This window comes from Equus caballus, chromosome 17, assembly GCF_041296265.1.
Source record: "Equus caballus isolate H_3958 breed thoroughbred chromosome 17, TB-T2T, whole genome shotgun sequence".
In the NCBI taxonomy this organism is placed as follows: Eukaryota; Metazoa; Chordata; class Mammalia; order Perissodactyla; family Equidae; genus Equus; species Equus caballus.
In genome coordinates, this window is record NC_091700.1 from 19,650,199 (window position 1) to 19,662,394 (window position 12,196).

The 12,196-nt window shown below is 35.5% G+C and overlaps 1 protein-coding gene across 1 annotated transcript in view; it reads right to left on the minus strand.

Annotated features, from left to right (window-relative positions):
- The window catches only part of MICU2 (mitochondrial calcium uptake 2), a 134,627-nt gene that overhangs the window by 59,542 nt on the left and 62,889 nt on the right, over positions 1-12,196 (minus strand). Inside the window, exons 5-6 of the mRNA XM_023621384.2 lie at positions 4,951-4,998; positions 3,904-3,986 (exon numbers count right to left, since the gene is read on the minus strand). Of these exons, the coding sequence (XP_023477152.1) occupies positions 3,904-3,986; positions 4,951-4,998 (131 nt within the window). The remainder of the gene's footprint in view (positions 1-3,903; positions 3,987-4,950; positions 4,999-12,196) is intronic.

Here is a 12,196-nt window from a genome sequence, read left to right on the forward strand (position 1 = left end):
CACTTTAAGAAAATGAATTCTATAAGATTGCTACCTGTTTTTCTGAATAGTACACTGAAATCTCATATACCTAGAGGTATACTTCAGGCAACTTCAATCCCTGGAATCTTCCAGCTTTCTTACTTAAACTGCAAACCCAGGAGTAACAAAAATCTTTTGCAGCATTTGAAACAATTGTCATAAGAGGCATGCAATAAAATATACATGAAATTTTCTTAGAATCTATAGTCTTGTATATTCTAAAGCAGTGTTGTTGAATGGAAATATAATAGAGCCACATAAGTAATTTTAAATTTTTTAATAGCCATATTAAAAATGTAAAAAATATATAGAACAATGCTTAACACATACTAACTCCTATCGTGCATCACTTAAAGATGGGGATACATTCTGAGAAATATGTCGTTAGGTGATTTAGTCATCATGTGAACATCATAGAGTGTACTTACACAAGCCTGGATGATACAGCCTACTACATACCTAGCCTATACGGTACTAATCTTATGGGACCCCATCATATATGCAGTCTGTCATTGACTGAAACATTGTTACACGGTACATGACTACATAGAAAAATTCTTGATGAATTAATGAGTACATTTAAATAACTACAGGGGGCCCTCTTATCCTCGGGGGATATGTTCCAAGACCCCTATTGGATGTCTGAAACCATGGATAGTACTGAACCCTATATATACTATGTTTTTTAATACATACATACCTATGATAAAGTTTAATTTATAAACTAGGCAGAGTGAGAGATTAACAATAACCATTAATAAAACAGAACTATAACAATATACTGTAATAAAAGTTACTGTAGACCTTAGCAATCTCAGCATATAATTTTTTTTCTTTCCTTATTAACTTGAAAACTTTCACCATTTCACTGTAAGGAAGCACTTTATGGCTTCTCTTTGGCATATCTGAATTGCCAACATCACTACTCTTACGCTTTGAGGTCATTATTAAGTAAAATAAGGGTTACTTGAACACAAGCACTGGAATACTGTGACAGTAGATCTGATCAATGAGACGGCTACTAAGTGATTGCTGGGCAGGGAGTGTAAACAGTGTGGAACTCTGGAAAAGGGGTGATCCACGTTCTGGGTGGGATGGACTAGGAAGGCTCGAGATTTCATGTGGTGTATATTTGTCCAAACTCATCAAACTGTATACTTTAAACAAGTGCATTTTATTGTATATAAATCATAACTCAGTGAATCCCGCTGACAAGGTTCCATACCACAAGCTTTGCAAATTTAATTACTAAATATTTGGTTTTATATATAAGAAACTCTCTCAAAGACTAGAAGCAAAGGACATAGCAAAAAAGGTTCGAAATAGAGAATAAATTTATAAAACAGAAGGATCCCACAAAATTTAGATTTATACATATCTTTAGATATTTTTAACATCTTTAGAAATTATCTGGAAGAGAGTGTAGAATGCATAAATCTAAGCATATGGGAGAAACTAGGGTAAATGACACGAATATCTATGTGAGTGGGCAGTAAAGCAGCAGATGGAAATCTCAGCGTTTTAGCTTAAAGTATACAGATGGTCCCTGACTTATCATCTTTTGACTTTACAAATGTGGGAAAGTGATACACATTCAGTAGAACCTGTACTTTGAATTTTTATCTTTTCCCAGGCTAGTGATAGGCAGTATGATACTTTCTCGGGATGGTGAGCAGTGGCAGCTGCAGCTCCCAGTCAGCACCGTGATGATGAGAGTAAACAACTGCTACACTTAAAATCTTTTTTACTGGGCCCAGCCTCATGGCCGAGTGGTTAAAGTTCTGCACACTCCACTCAGGTGGCACAGGTTAAGCACAGGTTCACAGGTTTGGATCCTATGCGTGGACCTATTCTGCTCACCAGCCATTCTGTGGAGGTGTGCCACATACAAAAAACAGAGGAAGATTGGCACAGATGTTAGCTTAGGGCAATATTCCTCAGCAAAAAAAGAGAAAAAAACCTTTTTTACCCAGACAACTATTCTGTTTTTCACTTTTTGTACAGTATTGAATAAATTACATAAGATATTTAACACTTTCTTATACATAAAGCTTGGCGTTAGTGATTTTGGCCAACCGTAGACCAACGTAAGTGTTCAGAGTACATTTACGTAAGCTAGGTTACGCCACGATGCTTGGTAGTTTAGGTGAATTACACACATTTTCAACTTATGATATTTTCAATTTACGATGGGTTTACTGGGATGTAATCTCATCCTAAGTCTAGGAAGATCTGTGGTAGAAAACATTTTAATCTGATGTGGCCAGTATCAGTAGTTGTTGAGTTAATTTAAAAAGTCTGTTAAAGTGGGGAATCATTTGAAAAAATAAAGATCCCTACATAAACATTTTAATTAACTTAAATAAACATCCATTTTAGAACCAAGCCCTTTTCTACGGAGTGGAGCCACTGATTGGAATTACTTGTTATTTTTCTTGCTTAAGTATAACTATAACTAACTTATCATTTTCAGTTTCCAGCTTCATTTTCTTTAAAATGCAGCAAAAATGTAGGGCCGGCCCCAAGGCTGAGTGGTTAACTTTGTGCGCACTGCTTTGGCAGCCCAGGATTTCACTGGTTTGGATCCTGGGCGCAGACCTAGCACCACTCATCAAGCCATGCTGAGGTGGCGTCCCTCATAGCAGAACTAGAGGGACCTATGACTAGAATATACAGCTATGTACTGGGGGACTATGGGGAGAAGAAAAAGAAAAATAAGATTGGGAAGAGATGTTAGCTCAGGACCAATCTTTAAAAAAAAATAAAACAAAATTCAGCAAAAATGTAAAGAAACAGGTAAAGTTAATATCCCCAAGTTATTTCTTCATTGTGTAGTCAATATAAAAACTGAGATATTTTACCTTGCTTTCTTTTTTCTTCAAAATTTAGTGTGTATTTTACACTTACAGGACATCTCAATTCAGATGTCACATTTCATTGGAAATACTTGATCCGTACTTAGATTTCATAAAATTTACAATTGAAAAAGTAGATTCATATAACCAAGTTGTTTCAAACATACTTAAAAATTTTCCAATAGTGAACATCAGTTTTAAAATGCAAACTTTAAATTAATTAAAACTAAAAAACTCACGTTTCAGTCACAAGCCACATTTCAAGGGCTCAATAGCCACATATGGCTACTAGCTACTTTACTAGACAGTGCAAGTACAGACTATATTTTATATATAATTTTAATAAGCTTTGTTGTCTATTTCCCAGTACACTGGAGATTGGAAGAAAAAAAAGATGACTAGAACTGACAAATATTTCTTCATTAAAGTACTCTAATAAGTTAAAAACATTTAACTCTAACTGGCACATATCCAACAGTTTACATGTACTGAAGTTATTTTTTAATATTATCATCAATTTTCTTGGAATGGAGTGAAATTTACTGGTTGGATGTCCTAGAGTTATGTCTTAGGAAATACCATTTAAACATATCTTTATAGCTTTTCAAATATTAGCCTTAGCAAATTTCTGGAAAATTTGCACCAATTTCTACCTACTGTGGTTTTTCATTTTTCCCCCCATTCTTTATGAAGGCTTAAGTTTTTATTTTTCTTATTCTTTTCTTTGGGCAGAGGGCTGTAAGAACAATTTTTAATATGAAGACCTATCATTTGCTGAAATCATAAAAATAAAACCCTAAAAAATGCAGATGCTTAAGCTCATTTCCCTTTTTGGAATCTTATGCTTTGTTCCTTAATGGTTTCCTCAAGGTTGTATTATAGAAAATTTAATACTTTTGAATGTATAAATGATTGCATGACACTCCATACCTAAACAGTGGGTATAATTGTGATTTTTATGGAAATGGAAAATTATCACACATTCAGGTGTTTTATGATAAACCAAGAACAACTAGAATCTACTCACCTTAAAAAATTCCTTTTTCTCAACCATCTCATCCCCATCTGCGTCCAGCATTTTAAAAGCAACATGAAACCCAGTATGGGGTTCTGCAATCAGGTGAAAAATGAATAATTTAAATAATGGTGAAATGCAAATTATCTGCAGATCTACAGATCTTGAAATGTGAAAAAGCCACCAGAAACTATGTTAAGTGTCTAAACAGAGAAAAAGAAGATCTCATAATAACAATTTTCAAAGGTGTGCTCTTCTGCAATTAAGCATTCTGCCTTCAAAGCAAAATTAATTTGAGAACTTAATTTATTTCTTTAGCTCTACTAGGGGCTTTCCTATATTCTTATAGTACCTTGGCTATTTTCACATTGATTATTACTCTTTATTTCCTTTTCTCAGAGTAGGGTTTTTTAAAAAAACTTTTTATTTTGAAATAATTTTAGACTTCCAGAAATGTTGTAAAGATACTATAGTGAGTTCTCATATACCCTTCACCCAGCTTCCTCTAACATCAATTTCTTCTATAACCACAGTATCTTTATCAAAATTAAGAAATTAACACTGGCATACCATTTTAAACTAAACTACAGACTTTATTTGGATTTCATATTTTTCCACTAATGCTGTTTTCTCTATTCTAGCATCAAACACAAGAAACTAGGTTGCAGTTAGTTGTTATGTCTCCTTAGTTTCCTCTAAGCTGTAAAGGCTTTTCAATCTTTCCTTGATTTTCATGACCTTGACAGTTTGAAGAGTAGTCGTCAGAAATTTTGTAGAATGTCAAAGGATTTTTCAATATTCCTAAGTGAAGGCTAAGTCTGACTCTTCTGTTCCACAAGCCTTCTACTAAGAAGACAAAGTTTGGGGAGCCATAGTGAGAAGGAGGTAAAAGAGACCTAGAGGGGTAATCTAATCCAACAGTATCATTTTGTAGATTTAGAAACTAAAGTACCAAGAATATTTTTAATGGTAAAGACACAAATACCAAAATTCCAAAACCCTGTTCGTTAAGAATAGGAAATTCCACATGACGGTTGCGAGAAATTGTGGGATACTTACTAGTGAGGATGGTAAGCAAGAAAAGATACTCAGTATATGAAATTAACCCTGAAACAATAAAATAAAAACATCAGAAAATAAGTTTTAGATGGTTTAGAAGTAATCACATATATACATATATATATACACATACACACATATACACACACACACATACACACACACACACACACAGTATATGGAAACTTCACCTAATTAAAAACAGACACACTTTTACTTTAAATTACCTCTCCTTGGGATAGTTGAAAACTTTTATAGTAGAGAGTTCAGTACTAATACTTGAAAAAAAAGAAAGAAGATACTATTTTTCATCATGTTACTATTACTAGTAAGGAGGAGGAATGGATGGATGCTGGCTAGCAAATAAAAAGTATCCACTAAAGATTTTATTTGCATGACACTTTACGTAATTTCTACTCAAATTTTACTATTCATAAAATCTCAAGTAAATTTATAAATTCAGTAGAATAACACAGATTTGGATATACCAAAGGTCAAACTATATTATTTAAAATGAAATAATTAAATCTTTGTAGCAGTGATTTGATTTCCTTTCAGAAAACCATTCCCTTCTCATTCTCAAACATGCCGTTTGGGTATGACAACACATGTTCATCTTTGGAGGCAGACGCTGACTGGCCTAAGCCAATCATTGTACTCCTGCAGAATTGGTGCAGGGATGGGCAAGTAGCTGACCCAAGCTAATGAGCAGGTTGCATTAGTCTGGCTGCAGGGACTGCTTCAGGGGTGGGCCATGCCCTAAGCTGGGCCCCTCAGAGTGGCCTGTCTGCTGAGTGGTACTGCAGAATTTCTAAGAATGCTGGGTCATCCATTTTATCCGCCCTCCCCAACCCCCCCCCCCCCCCCCCCGGGCTTTGATGTGTGAATGTTTCACTTAGGAGTGTGAGGCCACAGAAACAGTGCCTGAACTTTCAGAGATCCAGTGTTTAGAGCCTGAGAATCGAGCCAATCTTTAATTGGCAGACCTGAAAGATAAACAGTGGTGATGTTTTAAGCCCTGGATTAAGCTAGGCTTGAAGCTAGTTCTAAGTCTGGCTGCTAAATAAACTTCCTTTCTGGCTCAAGTAGATAGCATCTGGCTTTATGTGCTTGCAACAAAAAGAATCATAAGAAATACAGAAACAATATCTTATAAATTATACCTTCCTGATAAGCTAAAGAAATTTTCCCTCTGGATCATAAGCTTGGTATAATAGCAAAACACACATTAAAAAAAACTTTGTCATGGAGAACTCCAATTACATACAAAAGTAGAGAGAATAATATGATAACTATATAGGTCAGCTTCAGTAATTGTCAACTCATGGTAGGTCTTGCTTTATCTGTACCTTTTCTCATCCCTTCCCCCCACCTCCACTGGATTATTTTGAAACAAATCCCACATATCATTTCATAGAAAAAACCCAGGCTGTATCTTTAAAAGGACTGTTCCCTCCCCCAAACATATTTACCACACCTAAAAAATTATCAGTAATTCCTTAATATCATCAAATTCAAATCAGTGTTACAAACATCCCCATTTCAGAAAAAATTTTAAGTGTGCTCAAATTCATAGAAGGTCCTTGCATTACACTTGGTTAATAGGTCTCAAGTCATTTTTTTATTGTGATAAAAGACATATAACATAAAATTTGCCATTTTTAAATGTACAGTTCAGTGGCATTAAGAACATTCATATTGTTTTGCAACAATTATCAGAACATTTTCATCATCATAAACTGAAATCCCATACTCATTAAAACTAACTCCCCCTTCTCTTCTGCCCCATCCCCTTGTAACTCTATTCTACTTTCTGTCTCTATGACTTAGTCTACTCTAGGTATCTCATATAAGTGAAATCATACAATATTTGTCCTTTTGTGACTGTCTTACTTCACTTACCATAATGTCTTCAAGGTTCATCCATGTTGTAGAATGTATCAGAATTCCATTCCTTTTTAAGGATGAATAATATCCCTTTATATGTACATACCACATTTTCTTTATCCATTTCTCTGTTGATGGACATCTGGGTTGTTTCAACCTTTCGGCTATTGTGATTAATGCTGCAACACTGGTGTACAAATATCTGTTTGAGTCTCTGCTTTTAATTCCTTTGGGTACATAGCCAGCAATGGGATTGCTGGAGCATATGGTCATTCTATGTGTAATTTTTTGAGGAACCACCATACTGTTTTCCACAGTGGATGCACCATTTTATAGTCCCACCAAAAACACACAAGGGTTATATTTTCTCCATATGCTTGCCAATACTTATTTTTTTTTCCCTTGATATTAAGGGATGTGAAGCGGTATCGCATTGTGGTTTTGATTTGCATTTCCCTAATGATTTGTGATGCTGAGGATCTTTTCATGTTTGAATTAGCCATTTGTATATTTTCTTTGGAGAATGTCTATTCCAGTCCTTTGCCCATTTTTAAATTGGGTTGTTTGGTTTTTCTTGTTGTTGAGTTGTAGGATATATCCTGGATAGTAACTCCTAATAAATGATTTGCAAATATTTTCTCCCATCCTGTGTGTAGCCTTTTTACTCTCTTGATAGTGTACTTTGATTCACAAAAGTTTTCAATTTTCTCTTTTGTTTCTTGTATCTTAAATCTCTTTTAATTTATAGGTTCCCCCTTGTCTTTTTTTCCTTCCTTTTCAACTTAATTGTTGAAGAAGCCTGATCATTTGTCCTGGGGAGTTTCTCATAGTCTAGGCAATTTTGCTGATTGCATCTTCTTCGTGTCATTTCACATGTTCCTCTAATTTCTCTATTTTCCACAGACTGGTACTTAGATCCAGAGCTCTGCTCAGATTCAAATTTAACTTTTGGCTAGAATTCTTAATAGATGGTGCTGTATACTTCCACCAGGAAGCCAAAATGTAAATGTTTACAGAAAACGCTAAATACCACTGATAATAGGAGTTACAGAACTTTAGAAAAATGTGAAATCATTTCCAGAGTTCAGATGATCAGAGATGTCATACAAGAAGTAATTCTAAAAATGGTCTTTGAATGATGGGTGAAAATTTTAATTAAGCTGGTGTGATATAAGTGAGAAAGCCATATAAGATAGATGAAGCCGAATAAGAAAATCAAAAAGTGATGGTCTGTCTGAACCAATGTTCATGTGGAAGAAGCAATGGGAAATAAAGCTACCAAGGTAGTGCAGAAATGAGGAAGAAAGGCTTGAAGCAGGTGATGGCAGTGGATACGTATTTACTGTTGAAGGAAGGAAGACCACAACCTAACAGCTCCCAATCAAATAAAGCAGAGACTCAGGGACAAAAATAGTTCAGAGCAAGGCAAGTAAAGATCTTGCGTCTACGTAATTCATTGTTTTAGCTAACAGTAACTTTAGGTATATATTTTAAATGTTTTTAGTGACTTACATTTTTTTGCATAACCAACTTTCTTGTTGTCGTTTTTATTTTGGAGCAGGCGTACTTCTCTTTAATAAAAAAGCCTATAGTAAGTCTTCAGATATTTTTTCTTAAAAATATTCAGTGTTTATATAAAAGGAGAATAAATTAAATGTGTTTTGTCATATCTCGTACCTGAGAGAAGTGCTCTAACGTTAGTTGAAAGATCAAAGTATTTCATCTCTTGGCAGCCTCAAAAAGTGAATAGCTTTTTTCTAATTTTCAAAGGAATATGACAATGTGAAAAAATGGCCAAATTGCTAGACTGAACTGGGCTTGGTGCCAAAAGGAGACCTCACTTTTCTTTTCTCTAGACATAGGTACATATCCTTTACACAAGGGGAACTTATTGAAAAAGAAATTCCAGAGTCTTTCTTTGAAATATTGACTTAAAAAGCTTGAATAAAAACAGAGTTGAGAGACAGTATAAAAACAGTACCCTACACTCTCAAGACAGACTATAAATAATATAGTTCTACAACAGCATTCTAGGTATCTGCCTTTTGAAAACGCTTTTAAAGAAAACTGACACCTCAGCACTTTATAGGAGAAAAGTTTAATACATATTTGTTACATTTAATTGTAAAATAAATGCTGTTAAATGGCAATGTTTCAAAATTGCATGTTAAATAGGGAAGTATTTTAAATAATTTATATTTAAAAATTTGTTAAAGAATTCTTAAAGACTACTAGAAGAGATGATTAAATTCTGTTAGTTACTCTGTTTCTCTAGAAATATTTAAAATTTGGAACCATTCTAAAATATGACTTGATAGTGAATGCAATTTTAAGAACCCTGTTCCCCAAAGACAAATTACCACATCATAAGAATATACTGGGCTGGCCCAGTGGCGCAGTGGTTAAGTTCATATGTTCTGCTTCGGCAGCCCAGGGTTCGCTGGTTTGGATCCCGGGTGAGGACATGGCACTGCTTGGCAAGCCATGCTGTGGCAGGCGTCCCATATATAAAAAGTAGAGGAAGATGGGCATGGATGTTAGCTCAGGGCCAGTCTTCCTCAGCAAAAAGAGGAGGATTGGCAGCAGATGTTAGCTCAGGGCTAATCTTCCTCAAAAAAAAAAAAACAAGAAAAAATATACTTATATCCTACATCATATCTTATAATTTATATTCAGTACATCCTTGAGGATGGTATTATATTGAGAATTCTGCTCAGTTTTTAAAAAATGAATAATAATTATAATTTGTTTTTCTTTATAATAATGTATGGTGGGTGAATTATTTTATTTCAAGAATATAGTTGATACATTATAAATTTTGATAGTTCTTACTTCATTAATATAAACAAAGGAATATTTCTGAAAAAAGTTTTTGTTGAATTTTTCCTATAAAATATTCATATTAGTGTTTTTTAAGTTGAAAACTACACTTCAACTCATGTATTTCAGAGAAAAACTAAAAAATAACTGTTAAGTCCTTCCTCAAGATTTTTTCTTGTTCTGTTTCCCGCAAGTTCTCTAGAGATAGGGAGAAGAGAGGACGAATTCAATAAATATTTAGGAGGCAAAATTAGAAAGACTTTGTGTTTGACCGCAGGTTAAGGATGGGTGGGGCAAAAGAAGAAAGGGTTCAAAGATATTTCCCAGGTTTCGATGAGCTGGGTGAGCAGTATTACTACCAAATGAGACCAAGAATAAAGGAGGAGTTGGTTTAGGGGTAAGATGGTGAGTTCAGTTTAGGATATGATGAATTCAAGGTAATTGAGAGATTCACAAGCAGATGTCAGGCAGCTGGTTTGTGTAGAGAAGCCTGAAGCTCAGGAGAGTAGCCTGGGCTGGAGATACTGGAAGAGAGTTGAGAGTGATTAGTATACACGGATGCTAAAACCAAAGACGCTGAAGCAGAAGAGCAGGAAGTGAAGGACAGAATCCCAGGAAGCACCAACTTTTAATGGGCAGAGGGAGGAAGAGAAGCCAATGATGGAAAGAGAAGCACAGAGAATTGGGATGATGTGGTTTCAGAGACTCCAGGAGAACCTGTGGCACGTGGATTTGCTTAATAAAATAAGATCTTTTATTGACAGTTGATCTCAGGGCACTGTGCCAGATGTTTACAGGTTTTCCCACTCTAAGCCTGGAAATAGATAGAAATATCTTTATTAAAGCAGCTTATAAACTCCAAGATACACAGAAGTTGTGAGGTTCCATGTATTCAACCTGTGAAGCCTTTCCAACTTTAAGGACACTTTTCACCCAGCCTGTGGTAAAGTAGATGTGTTGGAGGGACAGACAATGTGAAGAGTCAGGGCTGAGACCCCAATCAGAGTTGAATAAAAGCAAGCACAGGAAAGCCAGCATCTGGAGAAACGGTAAGACAGTCGGAGTTCCCACTCTGCCCTTGCATGGTTCTTCTAACTCTTCATAATTACGCAACTCTGCTGTTCTGCCTCATTTCCCTGTCAGTTGCTTAATTTTCTTGTCACCAATAAGTCCTATCTTTAAGACCTGATTTCCCTACCAGTCCTTTATTAATGAAGGCTGCTCTTTTATACACTCCTGTGTGAAAGGTGGGAAATTAATTCTCCTCCTGCAGCTGCCCAGTGTACATTTCTTATTCTTTTCTCTCCGACTGAAGTGCGTGCTCTCTCTATTATCTATCCTTGCAGTCATTTATTCTTTCTAGTTCCTCTTAAAGCCGCTCTGGCTAATCATCTTTCCTCTATTTCTCCTACTCATAGCCTCACGGACTTCGCTTAAAGCAAAAAAAATCAAACTTTCTGCTGTTTCCATTTTCTATTTATTTTTTGAATAGTGAATCACACTAAGGGCCTTTCCCCCAATCATCCAGAAATACTGGCTTTTCATTCTCCAAGAAATCTTGGAAATGTATGATGCCCTTGTTCATTCTGAGATATAAATAGTCCTCCAGCTATGTAAAGAATAGGGAAAGAGAACTATCCAATGAGGAAAACACTTTAGTAGGTTGATAAATGTATCTCCTTGATAGTTAGAAAGGTGTATATATATATATAGATATAGAGACAGATATAGCAATAGAGATATATATGTATCAGTAGTCTCAATTTAAAGCAAAGAATAAAGAAAATCTACAGGCATCCCCCTCCTCCCCCTGCCCTGCTTCGTATGAAGAATTTAGACTGTAACTAAACACAGTTTGGGAAACTAGAATAACTTTCTAGCTTCTCTTCAAATCTCACAGTTGCTTTCAAGGCTTCCATTAATCTGTTTTATATAAGCTCAACCACTACTCACTATCTTCTTCATATCAAGAAAATGAATGTTTGCTTTCTGCTCTTTGACATCTCAACTCCCACATCATATGCTAGGCCTCAAAAACATCACCCTGGGCTGCCCTGTGGCCAAGTGGTTGGGTTCACCCACTCCGCTTTGGTGGCCCAGGGTTTTGCTGGTTCGGATCCTGGGCGTGGACATGGCACTGCTCATCAGGCCATGCTGAGGTGGCATCCCACATGCCACAACCAGAAGGACCCACAACTAAAACAATTACACAACTATGTACCAGGGGCTTTGGGTAGAAAAAAGAAAAATAAAATCTTTTAAAAAGAAAAAAAAAAAAACCAGAATCAACCAAAAAAACCCATCAACCTTCATTTGGCAGGTAGTCTCCTACTTTCTTCAAAGTTTGTTAAATCTTGCTGTTAAACCTTATTATTTCGTATGAGATACAGAATTTCTTACGCTGTTTTAGGATTGACTAGTCAATCCCTTCCTTCAAACTCACCCCCATTAGAATAACCTCATGTTTGATTTTGCCAGTTTAGGTGATTCTGGTTGAATTTCATCAAAAGAGATAGAAAAGAAATAACTAGGATGGTAA